The sequence below is a fragment of the Crotalus tigris genome, unplaced genomic scaffold, assembly GCF_016545835.1.
Source record: "Crotalus tigris isolate CLP2741 ecotype Arizona unplaced genomic scaffold, ASM1654583v1 scf7180000017644.4837335, whole genome shotgun sequence".
Taxonomy (NCBI): domain Eukaryota; kingdom Metazoa; phylum Chordata; class Lepidosauria; order Squamata; family Viperidae; genus Crotalus; species Crotalus tigris.
In genome coordinates this window covers 3,638,096-3,656,777 of record NW_024096536.1, presented here as the reverse complement: position 1 = coordinate 3,656,777, position 18,682 = coordinate 3,638,096, and the positions used below count along the sequence as shown (strand labels likewise).

The following is an 18,682-nucleotide window of genomic DNA, read 5'->3' as shown; positions in this document are numbered from 1 at the left end:
AAATAAAAATAAAAATGAATAAGCTTGAAAAATTAAAATTAGCTAGTCAACAGAAACATCTCTGATTAAAAACAGGTGGTTGCATAAAAGGCACCAGAGAAGGTAAAAGAACATTCTTATGTCACAGAAATTCTGGGAATAGCCATAGAAAATGTCCTCCCTTATTTACAGGCTACTCTTAATATTTTAAATAGAAACATCTGTATATAATCAGCAAGATTGACATACGTTTTTAAAAAATGGTATACTGAAGCTAAACCAAACCTAGGCTGCCCTCACTGTTAATCATTGTAGACTGCCTGATATTTTTTGAACCTTAACTGTATCTCTGATCACCAGAACAAATAATTTTCAGGGAAACTAATATTTCCAGACATATTTTGTGGCAAAATATTCCATTGTTTTGAAGAACAGTTGTATAATTGTCATAAGATTTCAGTGGACAAATTACCTGAACCCACTAAAAGATATTCATAACTACTAGTACTGATAATAAGTGTACTTGTGTATGCTGCCTTGGGTTCCTATAAAAGCTGGGATATCGAATAAATGTGTGTCTACAAATAAAAGGGATCCTGGACCATCCTTAAATAGTGAAGTATGGTGATCATCCCCAAACTTTATCAATAAAAGTTTTCATCTAGACACTCTTATGTCTCAGTGACTGCAATCATACACCCGTGTTGTTTCCTTTGCAACACTAGAAATAGATTGCTATTGCCTTCTTTGGGATTATTATTTTTTAACTTCCCAATCACGTCTGTAACCAATATGCAAATTGATATAATTTTTAATCAATAGTTCCTCCATTTTCCTACTTCATGCTCCAAGATGGCTGGATGTGGAGTTGTTCTCAGGATGCTAACCAAAAAGTAATTACATTAAATTCCACTTTATTATTGCACTATTAATCACAACAAATATATCTGCTCTTTTGGTAGAACTTCATTTTATATTGACGCTTTTAATATAAAATTTCTTCTCCTCTGATCTTATTCTAAAATTAAAAAATTTTAGAATGCAGAACAAAAAGGAAGAAATTTTACATTTAAGCACCAATACAGGGTGAAGATGGGAGAAATCAAGTCAGCATCGTGGATAGCCACTTACTCCAATTGAATACATACTAATTTATGGGGCTGAATTTTGGGCTTCTATTTCCTATCAAATCTGATATATCAGTTTCTCTCATTCCTATACGAAACTTTGTTTTATCCATTATGTGAAGTCAGAGAAGAAGTCAGTTTCTAGCAATAGGACTGAAGAAAATATTCCAAAACTTTTCAGATATAGCATATTTAGAAGTTGATAATATTGCCTGATCTATTCTTTCTCTTTTTAAAAAAACCTTTATTTCTTTGCTTTCAGAGATACTCTAAGGGAGGTACTGCATCTCCTGAGAAGTACAGGCAACCCCCAGGTAGAATACATTGTACGTATAATAAAGAAGTGGGCCAAGGAGAACAGAGTTCCTATTTAAACAGTGTGATCAATGAATGGAAGGCTGCCATCTATATTGTGCCTGGCTGGAATACTGTGTCATTTTGTAGCAGAGCAAAGATTATAAAAATACAAATCTATTTATTTTTACATATAATTAAATGTCTTTCATGAAGAGTATGCAAATGTCATATATTGTGAAGAGAATCTCATTTTGACTTTTATACATCTCCTAAATTTTATTTTATGCTACTATTACTGACTTTGTTGTACATATTGGCTTTAATCTTCAAAATGTTTTCATTGTGTGACAATCAGTACTTTTTTGAGACAGTTCAAGAACTTGCAAAATACAGATTTTCCCAGGCCCTATTTTGAAGCAGAATAGAAAAAGAGCTCTAGAATTAGATTTCAGATTTTAGTTTTTAAAAGACCCACATAAAGAATCCGAAGCTAAACACTTAAAATGGAACACAATAAGAAAATGATGACCTGATTAAATAGTTTTCATTGTTATAATATAATGGACATAAGGAGAAGTATTGTAAATAAATAAATAACAATCCATTTTCATTTTTATCAAAGATTGCTGTTCATATCTTCATCTGTTTCTATATTTTTCTTTCTGATTAAATTAGGGCTATAAATTTGTCATTCTATGATGAAAAGTGTTTTTTTTAGTATATTGATAAAAGTAAAGTGTTGGTTTCAAGAATATATGTAATACTTAAGGAAAAATGTCTAAACACAAAAGAACATTGAAAATCCATCATAGAATATGTATTTATCTACTTGTATATGTTGTATGTAAATAATATAAACTGATGTTGTATATTCATTACACATTTTTTTCATTCTCTCCTGAATTTAATTCTGGAGCAAATCCCAAAATAAATTCATTTATAATTTTTTGTTGTTGCTGTTTTTTGTATATGCCAAATGGCTAGGTTTGGAGTTTCATTATTTTTTAAAATTCTTTTTTGTACTAAACTGCTGAAGGCCATTTTGGAATTAAGCAGCATATATATTGCAAAAATAAATCCATTACATGTATTATTTTGTATAATTGGGTAGATTTTACATAATTAAACCAAGAGGCCTTATGCCTTACAACTTTGCCTCTGAAATTAGATACCAAAAGGAAAAAAGAGCTCGATATAACTTCTGCTTTGTCTTAGCATTTAAAAATTTTTGCACTGTTTCCAGATCAAATTGGTCAGTTTCTTTGAATTGCATCTTAGAAACAATAATAAAGAGTATTTTGTAATTAGTTCATGCCATATTAAATGAAACTAATATTAAACGGGAAGAAAACCATACACCAAAAATAGAATGCTCACAACTTTTTCAGGTATCAAATGGTTTTTATGGCCATCTTCACTTGCGGTAAACTAGAAAAAAAATCTATGAAAAGAAATGACTATGCACTTGGTAGCTGCCGCATTAGCGCCGCGTTCCTGAGATAGTTGGCTCCGAGCCACCAACAGCAAAGAAAAGTGCTCATTCAGAACTCTGCGAAGTCTTATAATTAGTACGGCGTACGTATTTCCAAGGCAACTGTGAGCGGAGTCATGTCGTCTTCAACGTGCGATCGCAGTGACGTAAATCTAATCTAGAACAACAATGACGTGTAGCAGCGCGTCCGTAGAGGGTTATGCTTTTGCGCATGCGTGCCCTAGTAGCCTGCTTCTATTTACGTGGGGGGGCTCCAAGATGGCAGCGATGTTATCGGCAAGGAGAGGCTAGGGAAGAGGGGAGGTACTCTGACCAGGTTAAGGGGGAGGGAACAGGCGGAGGAGGGGCTGGGGTTGTGGGTGGCAAGGGGGGGTCACCGAACAGGTGGGAAGGGGGGGTGGGGGGTCGATGATGGCGGAGCCGCGTCGGGTACCGTTCATTAGTCTGTCACCCGTGAGGCGACGAGAAGGTGAGTCTCCGGTGCTAGAGCGAGAGACTGGAGGGGGCCGCGAGGCAGAGCAGCCATTAGCGCGTGAGGGCCTGAAATTACCAGATCAGCAGGAGCACCACCACCACCACCACCACTATGATAACAGTCGGGTAGAGCCGCCATCGCAACCCTTCGAATCTTGTCCTCGGCCAGAGTCTCACCCTGTGTCATTACCGCGGGAGATCAGTCGGCCTGAGCTGATACCAAAGCCACCGCAGCCGCCACCCCACCGAGAGTCCCCAAGGCCAGAAGCACCGCCGCTGTCGTCTCATCAGCATCTAAATCAAGACAACAACCGACAGGAACCGCCGCCGCCACCACTGGATCAGACGATTCGCTTTGAGTTGATCTTGAAAGATCCCACGGAGGAGAGCTGCGTGGAATTCAGCTATCCCGAGTTGCTATGGAGTGGCAAGGCCCGGGTACTAGACCTGCAAACACTCGCTCTTTATCTACCCTTTCTGCCTCCTGTTTTGTCAGTCTTGTCCTATATGGTTCTTTTAGCATAGTCCTTAGCTTCAGTGCTGAAGGAGGAAGGGGGGAGAGGAATAATGAAAAAGTAAGGGGGTTTAGCATTAAAAAAAAAAACCCTATCAGGATGGATATAAGACCAAATTGCTACTCTGATTCAGTCAAAAGATGGTGAACCTATAGGAGCTGGATTTTCTACTGGTCTTTGAAGACCCTTTGATACAAAAAGAGCCCAAAGCAAGTAAATAAATATATCTGCCAGAAAGATTTTGTTATAGTAATTAGTTTTTCTGTTGTGAATGAGCATATACCTGTGATTTTTATTTGCAGTGTTCTTTCAATACACCTTATAAGCACTTTTATGCCTGTACTTAGTTTATGTATTGTAGGGGTTTGAAGATTTATATAGAAGTGGTGTAAAGGCAAGCAAAAATGGGTATTTCTTTTTTTTTTTACAAAGTCAGGATACTGGAAACAATTGCTTGTTGATATTTTTCATAAATAGTTTATGAGTAAATTTGTGAAAATGGTTTGTAAGTAGCCATTAGGATGAAAACCTGAGGATTCAGGTTAAGAAATCAACATATTGAGATTGGTTGTAACTATTATGTAAATTATTAAATTATTAAAGCCAATTAGATATTTTTTTCTTTAGATCTCGGTACCTTGAATCTGTTGTATAACTTTTGAATGTGATGTTAAAAATATTTCAGGAGATTGAGGAACTTTAAAGATCAATAAAATGATTCTTTGAAATAAGAGGGATAGAGAATCTGATAAGTGTTAGTATTAAAAGAAGCATGATTTTTTTAATAAAGCTGTTAGATAGCCCTTCAGTCTTCATAAAAGATTTTTGTTATGTTCTCTTTTAATATATATAAAATAGAGGTGGATATCTAAATTACTTTAATCTCAGATTATCACAGTAGTAAACCTGTACTACTGCTTTGTTTAATCCATACTGAGAAATTTTAGCATCCTATATATTGGTGATATTTAGAGTGCTAAATTTAGGGATGATGATGTACCTCTAAATATTGTTAAACTGCATTTAACATTGGCCGTTATCTTTGAACAAATTAGGACTGTTGGGAGATGGATACATACCACACTAGGCTATGTTGTCCACTTTCAACTGAAATTGATGGCTGCAGTAAAGTTATAGGATGTCCTATTTCAGAGAAGATGTAATTTTTTTCTTTCTGTTTGGAGACAAATACAAATTTCATTATTTAAATATTTTTAGCCTATTGATAGTGGATAATTTTTACTTTTGATAGCGTTGTGGTGAATTTAGCACCAATAATGCATTTAGAAATGTTGATGCAGCCTGATTCATAGTAATTTGAGGCCTCATGCAGGATTGGGGGTTTTTTTGTTTTGTTTTTTGCTTTTTTGGAGAAATGGGCCATCACTATATGTAACCCATAGTCCCTTTTATATTTCTGAGAATCTAAAGTTAACTGAAATATTCTAAATTATTTTTTCACCTATAGGGAAATTTACTATGTGAAAAAAGTAATATATTATTCTGGTATTTGGGGATTAAAAATAGAACATTGCAAAAAGATGTCATTGAATTACTGACAATTATTTTTAAGTGTTGATAAGATCTGATTGTAGCCATTTTATTATACTGCACAACAGTGTTCAGTACTATTACCAAAATTAACACTACTACCTACAATTTATCATTAGGAAATAACTATTTCTGTGATTTTTTTAAAAAATAATCTGTTTCTCTTTGTATGTTGTTGGTTGGTATTTAGAATTCTACCAATTGTCCGTCATCCTTTTTCTGCTGTTATAATATGAAATGTAGTGTCTTCTTTTGCTATTTTTTTTTCTTTTTCCTGCTATAATTTATCTTTTCTACATATATTACTTTTGGAGTACTGCAGGCCAACAATAAGTTCATAGCAATTTGGATGTTTTTCTTGAAGGTATATCTGAGTATTGTGAGATTTGTATTAAAAGGGATCAAAATAAATGCAAGTAATGATAATTTCTGGATCAAATGCAAATATGCCCATAATTGTTCAAATCACATTTTGCAGGATTGCTAATCATATATCTAATATCCCAGGATTAAGACAAATAGCTCTTAATCCTGGGATAATAGGTGAGAACAGTCATAACAGATGAAAAACCTAGGTGAATACAAAAATGGTTTATAAGTAAGTATATAAATATAATTTTATCCAAGTGGATCCTGCTCTTATGCTATTCTATTTGGGAAGGTGAGGCTACAAAACTTTTGTAAAGCAGTGGACACTATCCAAATTCCATTTTATTATTAAAGCTGCTATTACTAGTACAGCAAAAGACTTCAGTTAGTTTCATGCTTGTGGAATTGATTCATGTGGAAGTTCCAAATCTGTATTTTTTTTCTCACTGATGATTTATGACATAAAATAACATTTTGATTACCATGAATGTAAATATTTAAAAGCATTATATCTATTATTTTATATTAGTAACATTAAGGTAGTTATTTTTTAAGGTTAAAATAATTATTTTAAATTATTTGATTCAATTCAAATAGGATAATTTATGGTATCTTTTATTGCATGGCTGAGCAACCTGAATCCTCAGAGCTGCATGTGGTCCACAAATCTATTTTGCTGTTCTTAGAGTCCATTAATTTTCACAGAGATAAAAGATGAACATGAAATAATATAAAGTAAGATTAAAGAAAATAATATGGAGTGAGACAGTAGAGAAGTCATAGGTTAATGATTTATTTTGGTCAAATGTGGCTGGATTCATATAGTAAACCAAGGTTTAAAGAGCAGTAAATTAATTTAAAATCAATGTTGAATTATTGGCTGACATTGTAGTTTAGTACAATATGTAAATAGGCCATAGGACTCATTTTTTTCTCTTTTGATGAGAAAGTAATTAAAAATGGTAAGCAACATCTAGTCATGCATACTCACTGATCCGCAAAATTGATTCTGATTCAATAGATAATTGTTAAACATTCTTAACAGTTTAATGATTGACTACAACCATTGAATTTAAGCTTATGTGCTTGGAGAGTGAGAAGGGCACATCCATTCTTCAAAGTATGGTTATAGTCTGTTTAAAACAATTTAGCTGTGAATTAATCTGGCTTGTTTCAATAAAGATTTTAATATGTTAAACTAAGATAAAGAAAATATCATAATTTGGCATACTTAACATAGATAAATTCCATTTGGAGTATTGTGTCCAGTTCTGGAGACCTCACTTAAAAAAAAATGTTGATAAGATTGAGCCAGTACAGAGACAGGCAATAAAAATGGTGCAAGTTCAGAGGGAAAAAACATAATAGGAGAGATTGGAGGAACTGAATATGTACAGCCTGGAGGACAGAAGGGAAAGTTTGGGCATTATTGAAATCTTTAAATATATAAAATTTGTAAATAAGGTTCTAGAAAGCAGTGTTTTCAATATTTAAAAAAATTCAACATGGGGGCATAATCTTAAACAGGCAGGAGACAAGTTCATAAGTGATATTAGAAAGTATTACTTCACAGAAAGTAATGAAAGGTTGGAGCCAATTTCCTGTGGAGATAGTGGGTCAATCATCAGTAACTGAGTTTAAACATGCTTGGGATAAATATGTTCATCATCCAACAAAATTTTTTAAAAGTAATTAAAAAAACTCAAAGGGCAGACTTGATGGATCATGACTTTCTTTGCCATCAGTTTTCTATTTTTCTAAATAAAAGTGAAAACAAATTGCTTTGTATCTATATCTAAAATACTGGGAAAACTCACTTTAGCATCTTTCTGACAACAAGGCCCAATCTAGCATTTTGTTTCTCCTAAACCAGGTCTTTCTATGGTGAAAGGTAAAAAATAGAAGTGTATGTGTCTCCTGCCTTGTTCTGCATGTGGTATTTGGAGGTATACGGTTCCAATGTAGAAATAACAGAATGGTTATCCTTGATGGCCTAATCTTCCAATAGTACTTTGATATAACCTCTGAAACTTGATTATGTTTTAGACTAGACTAACTGTATTTTTGTACACTAAATTATATTGAGTCTTGATTTATTTGACATGGTAATCAAGGTGTATTAATCCATAGCCATGTTTTGTTGCTGCTTTAACTCATCCAGCTGCTACTATTTATGATAAACTACAAAATTGAGCTACAAAATTTCCAGCAGCAGTTCTGTTTCTTTAAAAAGGAAAGGGAACTAGAGAAGGATTAACCTTCCTTTCTATCCTGCATGATGATTACTACATCTGTAAAATTGGAAACAGTGAAGAGAACTGTGGCTACTGTTCCCTTTTAAATTAAGGTGATTGAAACAGACATTTGGAGGCATGAGAAGAGAGGATAAAATTTTGATAGAGCAATTTGTGGTAATCTACTGGATGCCACATGGATAAATCTGGATAGATGCAATATTTAAAATGTCATGTAGGAAGCAAGAATGCCTATTTCAGAATCACTTAGGTAATATATTGTAGTGATCACAGTTTTCTACTGTCATCAGCCACGTAATGAATGAACTATGTCATGATGGGAAATAGCTACCTATACCTTGATTTGCAACAGTTCATTTAGTGACTTCAGCTTCACTGAAAAAAGTGACATGACCATTTTTCACACGACCGTTGCAGCATCCCCATGATCCTGTGATCAAAATTCATATGCTTGGCAACTGACTCACTTATGTCAGTTGCAGTGTCCGGGGTCATGTGACCACCTTTTGTGACCTTCTGACAAGCAAAGTCAATGAGGAAGCGAGATTCACTTAACAGCTGTGTTACTAACAGCAGCTGCAAGAAAAGTCATAAAATGGGGCAAAACTCACTTAACACATCTCTCACTTAGCAACACATATTTTGAGTCCAATTGTGATTATAAATCTAGGACTACTTGTATTTCTTGAAAACAATTCTAATTTCTATAATTGAGATTAATGTTAATCTGGACTAAACTATTTAAATAATTGAATTATATTCTGGTAATGTTAGAGTATAGGAGAAAAACTAATAATTTTCAGATCTCAAATTTTATTTTCTGTGACAGAAACTTAAACTTTATTTTCAGGACTCCTTCCCACTTTTAAAATTATAGAAAATCCCAAAGGGGTTTTTGTTTGTATTGGTTATATTTATCAATATTTTCTATATTAAAATTAAAATTCACAGTCATTGAGTATTTATTTATTGGATATGTAAAAGTAACAATATTAAACCTATTAAATATTAATCTAAATCAGGGGTTCTCAATCTTGGCAACTTTAAAACTTGTGGACTTCAACTCCTAGCTTTGCTGGCTGAGAAATTCTGGGAGTTGAAGTCCACAAGTCTTAAAGTTGCCAAGGTTGAGAACCCCTGATCTAAATAAAATACATCTCAAGAAAAACCCTATATTTTGACAAAAAATGAAAAGAATAATACTGTTTTTAATTTTTGTAAATATCTTAAATATTTGCCAAATAATTTTGGTTTTCCATGGATGACATTTTAAGAAACACTGCTCTTTAAAATCATTTGGCTTGATGTCTTCTTTCTCAGAGTTTGTAAAGTTGTAGCTTAGTCTTCACATATGTTATTCAATAATAGCTTATTTAATATATGTGGGGTTTTCAAATATTTTGTGTTAAGTTGGTAGAAGCATTAAATTTTGCCAAGTCCTTTTATAGATAATTTAAAGCAGTGGTGAACCTTTTTTAACTGAATCATAAGTTTTGAATGGCAAGAAATGGAACTATGATTAAAATCAAGTGCATTTATTAAATTCAGTTAATATTATTCCCTATATGTTGAATAATTTTCCCAGTCTCTTATATTAAAATTGCAGGATGGCGTTAACAGTTGAGATTTAGGTCACCATATTTAGTTTTAGGGTCACAGATTGTATATCACTGATTAACATGTCTTACTCATTCCAAAAGCGTTTATTTTAAATTTAGCTGTTTAGTTTAGTACTGATGCACTAAATATTAAACTAAACTTGTTAAGGATTCTGTTTGCTTTTCCATTTAAAGTTGAAGTCATAGACATTTAAATATTAAAAGTGATTAGTTTCTTGTTTTCTCTCATCAGAAAAAATCACTCATTGAAGACCCATTTGATAATGAAGAGCATGAAAGGCATGAAGTGGAAATTCTGGCTAAGAAATTTGAAACAAAATATGTGAGCAAATCTGTAGAAATTATTGCTATTATAGGCATGAATCCTGATAATTTTTAGTTGCTTCTAACATGCTTTAAATGACAAATATAGCTTTAAAAATGTTTTAGTCATGATAACACATCCACTGTGTTTGCTGTCTAATCATTCTGCTTTTATTCATCCCCCCTGTTATGTCTAAACCCAATTGCTGACTTTTTCTTAAAATAGCCTAAGCACATTTCAGTTTCTGCATTTAGTCTTATTCATTATAAGAACATAGAGCTGGATTCTCTGGTCAAATGCAAGTCTTAATTTATTTCACTTGGTGAGATCCTTATTTGCCAGAGAAACCAAGCAGGGAAGATTGTTGAACTTTATTTTCCTGTTATCCTATAATGCTTATCTGCTTAATATTTTTTTTGCGGGAATTTTTTCTCTCTCTAAGGTATCAATCTTATTTTATAGGGTGGAAAGATCCACAAACATCGGAAGGACCGAGCTCAAGATCTGATAGATATGGGCTCTGGTTATGATGTAAATGACCCTTTCATCGATAATTCAGAAGCTGTAAGTAAACCTTGCAAGCGTGTTGCATTTTCCTCTGAGAGATAAAATGTACGTACAGTGGTATTTAGGTAGTCATCATTAATTGGTTCTGGGAGGTGCAATAAGTACCAAACACATTTTTCCCATAAGGAATAATGTAGTAAGTCACAAGGCAGCTGACACTGACAAGTCTAGCTTGTTGATTGAGTACCCCCCCCCAAAAAAAAGAGTACCGGGGACAAAATTTTAGTATTAAAATGCATTTGAGTATCAAATTCAGTGAGTTTCAAAGCAATTGAGTACCAAGATACCACTGTATATCTGATATTGTGAGGTGATTTCACTCAGACATTAGGCTTTCCTTTTCCAGTTTAGAGATAGGACTCCATCTGAAATGCTATAGGTTTCCTGCCTGATCAAGGGGTTGGACCAGAAAACCTCCAAGGTCCCTTCCAACTATTCTATTCTACTCTACTCATTATTTTTGGATGATTATTTAAAACTGTGTAATTTAAGATATACGTGCATTGCAGTATTTACATTTGGACCCAGCATTAGGTATAGAATGATGGAATAGTCTGGGAGAACAATCAGAGAATGCTCCATTTGCTTTGTAAATACTTTTAATTTCAGTGCATGCTTGATTGACTAACAGCAATTGTGTTTTAATTTTTAGTTGATGTGATTTTTATTCTTCATCTAGTATTAAACAATGAAAAAACAGGAGTACATTTTATAATTTATAATTCAGATAACTCTTAAATATGTTGGGGAAGAAGCTTTAAAAATGTTTAAAATATAAAATAACTTATTTGATTAGCCAAAGTCAGATGTCTTATACTACAGTCAGGCAAGATTATGTTCTCTTTAGCATAGGACACTTCATAGTAGATGTTCATCTTTACAATATCAGATACGTACACACACACACACACACACACACACACACTTGCTACATGTCAACACTTACCTAAAAAGGACAAAAATAAGGAAAAAATTTCTTATATTTTAAATTATGTTACAAAGCTAGTTATGTGATTATATTTGCCCACAAGTCCTAGTATTAATCAGTAAATGGCAGGTATTAGGGCTAGATTTGAATATCATTTAAAAATGAAATTTCTTTTTTGAAACAATATTTTCAGGTACCAATTTTAGCATTAGTTAGTCATCACTGAAAGCCTCCTAAATGCTGTTTAGATTAATTTATAAAATATAAAAAACATGAAAAAGATATACCACATATTTTTCTATGTTGTAAATCTTTACACAGTTTGATACTATTGTATTTTGAGGGTTGATACAGCACTGAATTAGAAAAATATTGCAGAATATATGCTTTGTGTCTTTACACTAATCAGAGTTCTGATGTATTCAAATAGTCTACTAGATTTTTGTTGCATTGCAATAAAACAACTACATTGTTTTATATTAATAAATATTAGTAATTTAATTTTTAAATCTTTTATATTCTTTGTAGTATGATGAACTAGTTCCTGCATCCTTGACAACTATATATGGAGGCTTCTACATTAATACTGGAATTCTGCAATTCCGCCAAGCATCTGATTCTGAAGAGGAGGATTTTACAGGAAGCAAAAAGCATAAACCACCTAAAGTGAGTAGACTCACGAGGGGTGTACTTTAGGGTTTCAAATTCAACCCTCTGCTCAGTGCAGGAATCCAAATTATAGCTTTTCAGTTGTAGGTGCTATTATTTTTTTTAACATCAAGTTTTTGCTTTTATTTATTCAGTAAATTTATTTGCCACACATCTCATTGTCAACGCAACTCCGAGCTCCTTACAATCCTAAAAATTAAATAATGTATTAACCAGAATTAAAATACTCAATTATAAGTAGTCCTCGACTTATGACCACAATTAAGCCCAAAATTTCTGTTGTTAAGTGAGATATTTATTAAGTGAATTTTGCCCCATTTTACGACATTTCTTGCCTCAGTTGTTAAGTGAATCACTGATGTTAATAACCCGATTGTTAAGTGTATCTGGTTTCCCTATTGACTTTGCTTGTCAGAAGGTCACAAAAGATGATCGCATGATCTTGGGGTACAGCAACGGTCATAAATATGAACCAGTTGCCAAGCATCTGAATTTTAACCACATGACCATGGAGATCTCTAAAGGTCATAACTGTGAAAAACGGTCATAAGTTACTTTTTTCAATGCTGTTGTAACTTTGAGCGGTCACTAAATGAATTGTAAATTGAGGACTATCTGTATTTAAGTTATTGTATGCTTCCTCTCTGTCTTTTCCTCCCTGCTCCCTGAATTTTTAGTTAAGTAAATTAAAAGATGGTGACGACCGCAGCATGAAGAAACGAAAGCGAAAAGAGGAAGAGGCAGAGAAGGAGAAAAAGTCTCGGAAAATTAAAGTTACTAAGCAGTTGGGGTAAGTTTGTTAGTACTTTCTTCTGACATAATACTTTTTGTTAAATTGATGATGGTAAAAATGATGAATTATTTGCAATAGCATTTCCATTGTGAGTTATTTAATTCAATAGAATAAACAGATCAAGTGAGGGTCAGTATATTTTTCATGACATGTTTTTTAAAATACTGATCAGAGTTTCTTAGATTTGTGTTCCAAAGCATATGCAAGTATGATACTATTATTTGAATCAATTTATTATAAGATGGGAAAGAAATGTTTACAAATTATTTTGCAGTTTTCTAGACTCGTGAGTTTTTGGATTGAAGAAAGTTAGTTACAACAATGTTCTGAAATAATTTAAAGTGAGATTATATTGTGTTTCTTTCACTACTTTACATTGTTCACTATTCATTGATTTAGTTTATGTAATTTGCAATGTTCTAGTATTAACTAATACAAAGTTTTCATATTTTTATTATATGAAATCGAAATTGGACATTCCATTCAGTTACTTATATTGTTTTATTTGCAGGGTAATAGCATTAAATTCACACAAATCTGAAAAGAAGAAGAAAAAATTATACAAGGATTCTTTTTCACTGGCTGCTATGATCCGAAAATTTCAGAAAGAGAAAGAAGCCTTTAAAAAAAAGGAGGTTAACCTGAATCCCACAGTAGCAGCTACCTGTTCTACACCCAGTAAACTTCCTGTTGCTCCTGCCATTGTTGGTAATGATATGTCCGACTTGAATCTCAGCATTACAGATCCAGTCCTTTCTATTTTTGGCAGCAGTAATGAACGTGAGCTCCTGCAGGAAGCTGAAAGTGCCCTGGAGATGATGGGAGACATTGATTTTGATAGGTTGCTTGATAGTACCTCTAATGGAAGCCCGGTATCTGAGCCTTTAGGAGAAAATGGAAGTGTCACCCAGCCCCCCCACACTGCTGAGATCCTGACACTGAAACAAGTGCCTGCCCTCCCAGAAGGTCTGCCAGGACATCTAGAAAAGCGTATTGAAGACCTTAGAATTGTAAGTATATCTTTTTACTTTACTTTTTAAAGAACTATTAAAATCCATGTTATTTAAGGCAATCTTTGCAATCACAATACTTTGTAAACTTCAGGATATATAGTGTACATACAAACTGAAATGAATGTTCAAATATTGGACTTCTGCTCTGATACTTCTTATTTCCTTTGAGAGACAGCATATTACAATCCCTAAGTCCTTTGGGATTGGGCGGCATATAAATATTTGTAAATAAATAAAATAAATAAATAAATTTTTAGTACATATCTCAGGTTACATTGACAAAAATTCCTTCTCTATTTTTCATTAACATTTAATATAGTATAGTTAAACTAGTAAATTCCTAGCCATAGCCAATTCAGTTAAATCGTTTATCAATCTATCTTTTGTTTATACATACCCATATCCTGTTTTTAAGTTTTACCTAATTTTTGATTTCTAATTACAGTATTCCAATTTTAACCTTTAACATCCATAATATTCAAATTTCTGGTAATCCAAATTTCCTTTATTTCACTACATAAATGTTATAATGTCTAAAATACACATATTACTTACTTAAATATATTCTATTTTTATTTCATAAACATTTTCTAATTCTCATCCTAGTACAATCACAGCTTACTAATAGAGTAAACTTTATTGTCTCAGATCCATCCTTCATCTATATTTTCTGGGTTAAGGCTGATTCTTAATGTTTATTATAAATCTAAAATCTAATTATTAGGCCAATTAATCCAACAACATTTAAATCTAATAGTCATATTTCCCTTCCTCTCCAGGTCTCCCTTTAGCCCATTAGTTGAGACTTTAGGATTTCTCTTAGTAAGTCCAGAGGCCCCATTTTTTAAACCTAACTCTAGCTTTCTTTTTCTGCCAATCAGGTTTACATACCCATGTCTTTGAGTTATCAAGTAGGTCTCCTTTCATTCTGGTACATGTTAGTTGAATCAAGGGAGACTGTCCAGTCATCACTTTTTCAGAAGGGCTAGTCCATTTATAATCATTAAGTTGTTGCTCTGGTAGTTGAAGTCTCGGTATTTGTTCTAGTGTCTTTATCTTCAATTCGGTCTGGTCTTCTTTTACCTCAGGTTTCTTCTGGTTTAGGTAAAAGGTCATGTCCAATTTTATAATTATTGGTGGGTTATCTAAGTTTTCAGTGTATTGTCCTTGTTGAACTTTAGCATACTCTGTTTTAGTATTACTTTGTTTCAGTTCTGTTACTTTTGGAATTGTAGGTTCTTTGGTTGCAATCAGGATTTGGTTGCCAGAATTTTCAATATATTGTTGTTCCTTAAATTCCTCTGTCTTAGTATTGTTTTCTACAGCTTCTGTTGTTTTCTGAGTTGTAGGTTCTTTAGTTGGAATCTGGATTTCAGTTTGTGGGTTAAAGCTAGCGCCTTTGTCTTTCAGTCTGGATTTAATTATCTCAATAGCCTCAAGGATTTTTTTAAGTATAAGTTCATAGTCAAGGAATGTTTGTTGCTGGTCCCCTCCATTTCTAAAATGTTTATAGATAGTCCTTTGGGGAAGGCTAGTTTTTTAAGCAAAAGTCAGTGAGTGTTCACCTCCACAGTTCTTAAGAGCCAGTTTCAGCTCCCAGTTGCAGCTTTTTATCTTTAGATAATGCCAAGGACAGATCTAGGTTTTAAACAAGTCGCTTTCCCAGGGATGTTCACTTGCTATACCAGACTTCACCACAAGATGTCCCCAGTGGCCTTTAAAATCTTTTTCAGAAAGGCTAGGCTTTTATCCAGTTTAGGTTCTTTTTGTATATTTTTTTTTTAACTAGTTAAGATAGCCAGTTCCTGTGAAAGTAGGAACATTTTGGGTCGCCAGATCTAAGAAACATGTAAGTCCAATTACTTAAATATATTTTTCAGGATTTTATCTTCTCAATGTAGGCAGCCGCCACCATTTTAGAGGGTGGGAGAAAGACGTTCCCGTCCCTCTCTCTTCACGGGGAAGCAATTTCAGAGAGCTTTTGCAGGAAAAAATATTTGAGGTAAAAAGAAGGTAGGATCTCACCTAGTTCCTCCACGGTGCTTTCAAGTGCTTAGTTGTAATTTTGGCTTCGGCGGGTAGTGGCTTAGTGATGGGCCATGTGGGTGGCCGATCTTTTCTCCGTCAGTCCAAAGAGCTGCTCCAGATCAAATGGAAGGGCTGCTGCCCTTCCGCGATCTGTCGGAGGTCCTCTTCCCTGCTCATCGCCCCTCCAAGGTGACTTTTGACCCCTTTCAGGGTCCCCCAGTGAGGGGGGTGGAGGGAACAATCGCACCGCATGTCCGTTAGTGCAACGATCTGGAACCAGAAGCCAAAAGATATCAAATATTTTGTATCCTATGCCAATATATTTAAATGAAGCCAATTATTATTACAAATAATAATTAAGCAATTTTAGTGCTTAAATATAGTAATGTTATCTCCCAGTATTATAAATAGTGAAAAAAGACAAAGTACTTGTCATATTCTACAATAAATACTTGGTACAAACTGAGATTGTGAAAATATCCTGAGATTTTCTGAGATTGTAAAAATATCCTATGATAGAGTACAACTTGCTAGCAGTTAAATTACTAAAATTCTGAGCTGAAGTGCATTTTTATTGTTGTCTCTAGGCTGCCAAGCTCTTTGATGAAGAAGGCAGAAAGAAATTCTTTACACAGGACATGAATAATATCTTGCTTGAGTAAGTGCTCATTTTGTTTTTCAGAAAAATATTTAGTATAATAGAATAAATGTGTTGAGCAATGAGTAGATTTCTAAAGTAGCTCATAAAAATCATTAAAATTGTGTTTATTTGTTGAAGAGTATACTAGTCATATTTAGGTTTTGTATTTTTTTATTCATAATAATTATATAATATTCTTACACTTGTTTAGCCATATTTATGGTTTGACATTAATTATACAATCCTTTAAAAAGAGCAGCAAATAAAACAACCAATTCTCAGAATATTTTCATAGAATGTGAACTTGCCTGAGAACAGGCTATAAGACAAGAGTTTTGTTCATGTGTTCCTTATTAGGTATGAATTTGTTTTCTGTTCAACAGTATTGAAATGCAGCTGCAAGAATTGAATCCTACTTTCCGTAATGGCGTGTATTCCCATCTTGAAGCTTTTGTGCCATGCAATAAAGACACATTGATAAAGCGTTTGAAGAAATTGCATTTCAATGTCCAGGTAAAGCTACCCAATTGAGATACATTTTAATTGAGACACATAGTAGATGGGTTAGAATTGGTTCCCTGTAGAATGAAGCATTACCTGCATGTCAAGGGTGTGTGTGTCTCTGTGTGTAACTAGACTTCCCAAGAAAGTGGAACTCTTGAAACAGGCATCATTTCAAAAGGAACTTTTTATTGAGAGTTAGTGATGGCAAGAGAGCAAAGCAAGGTCTGAAGATTCAGCGTGCGAAAGAGTATGCCAAAATAGCAATTCAAAACTACTCCCCCCAACTGTCTGGTTGAAATCCAGCCAATCCACAGGTGCCAAGCTGTTATGAGAACCAGGGGATGTCGCACCTCTTTCAAGGACTCTCTTGGTTTCAATCCTAGGCTCCGTTGTCCAGAAATAAGGCAGATAAGATAAGATGTTTTAAGACAGATGTTTTCGGGTTGCATTCCTCATACCTTGAGGGAGTTTTTTATAAATCCATTCATTTTGTGAAGCAGGCAAGTCTTTCCAGGCCACTAAATACTGCATGGATCCTGATGTTTGCATTAATCTATAAGGTCTTTAATTTCAAAGTGTTGCTCACTCTCTACCATAATGGGTTGAGGGTCAGGAGCAACAGCCAGCCATAATTTAGAGGTGATTTCAGGTTTCAACAAACTGCAGTGGAAAACAGGGTGGATTTGTCTCAAACTCTTAGGGAGTTCCAGATCTACTGTAACAGGATTAATGATGCGTTTAATGGGAAAAGGGCTGATATATTTGGTACCAGTTTCTTCAATGGCTGTAAAAATCTAGTGGAAAGGTAAGGTAAACTTTGTCCCCCATATGAAAAAGATTTAGGCTCCATTCATTTCTTATCAGCCTGCGCCTTATAAGCCTCTCTGGCTTCATCTAAAGCTTTTCTAACAACTGGTTAGATGTTCTGCAATTGATGAACCCAGTCCTTAAGAGAAGGAATAGCAGGCTCGTTGGCAGGCAATTCAGGTATAGGCATGAAACTCTGGCCGTTAGCCATTTGAAAAGGAGTGAGTCCCATACTGGAATGCACTGCATTGTTATAAGCCACTTCAGCAGATGGCAACAAATCACTCCAATTGTCCTTTTGATAATTAATAAAACAATGGAGGTATTGTTCTATAACTGAATTCGTTCGTTCTGTCCCCCCATTCATTTGAGGATGATGACTAGATGACAGTCCCTGATCAGAACCTAACAGGTCCAGAAAAGCTTTCCAGAATTTAGAGGTGAATTGAACACCCCTATCCAATATTATGCATTTTGGGGCACCATGGAGACGATAGACATGCTGCACAAATAACTTAGCCAAAGTTTTTACATTTAGGATCTTTTGACATGGGATAAAATGGGCTTATTTGGAGAACAAGTTAGTGACAACCCAAATGACAGTATTTTCTGCACTTTTGGGTAAGTCCACAATGAAATCCATGGAGATCTCTCTCCAGGGTGCTGAAGGGCTAGCCACCGGATGCAGGAGGCCAGGCATTTTTCCTACCTCTGTTTAGCAGCAGCATAGGTAGAGCAGCTGACCACATAG

General features: G+C 34.2%; 2 protein-coding genes across 10 annotated transcripts in view; both read left to right on the top strand.

Annotated features, from left to right (window-relative positions):
- Nucleotides 1-2,351, top strand: part of TTC26 (tetratricopeptide repeat domain 26) — a 35,307-nt gene extending 32,956 nt beyond the window's left edge. For 3 of the 5 annotated variants that reach the window (XM_039335636.1, XM_039335634.1, XM_039335632.1), the window contains one exon: nt 1,369-2,351. In XM_039335636.1, the coding sequence (XP_039191570.1) occupies nt 1,369-1,480 (112 nt within the window). In that variant the 3' untranslated portion in view covers nt 1,481-2,351. Of the gene's footprint in view, nt 1-801; nt 873-1,368 lie in introns of all 5 variants that reach the window. The other 2 variants (XM_039335633.1, XR_005555804.1) reach the window with 2 other exon arrangements.
- A 951-nt stretch (nt 2,352-3,302) lies between these two features.
- The window catches only part of UBN2 (ubinuclein 2), a 100,035-nt gene continuing 84,655 nt past the window's right edge, over nt 3,303-18,682 (top strand). For all 5 annotated transcript variants that reach the window (XM_039335630.1, XM_039335629.1, XM_039335628.1 and 2 more), the window contains exons 1-8: nt 3,303-3,807; nt 9,911-10,000; nt 10,445-10,546; nt 12,006-12,143; nt 12,824-12,936; nt 13,451-13,949; nt 16,568-16,638; nt 17,004-17,133. In XM_039335630.1, the coding sequence (XP_039191564.1) occupies nt 3,304-3,807; nt 9,911-10,000; nt 10,445-10,546; nt 12,006-12,143; nt 12,824-12,936; nt 13,451-13,949; nt 16,568-16,638; nt 17,004-17,133 (1,647 nt within the window). In that variant the 5' untranslated portion in view covers nt 3,303. The remainder of the gene's footprint in view (nt 3,808-9,910; nt 10,001-10,444; nt 10,547-12,005; nt 12,144-12,823; nt 12,937-13,450; nt 13,950-16,567; nt 16,639-17,003; nt 17,134-18,682) is intronic.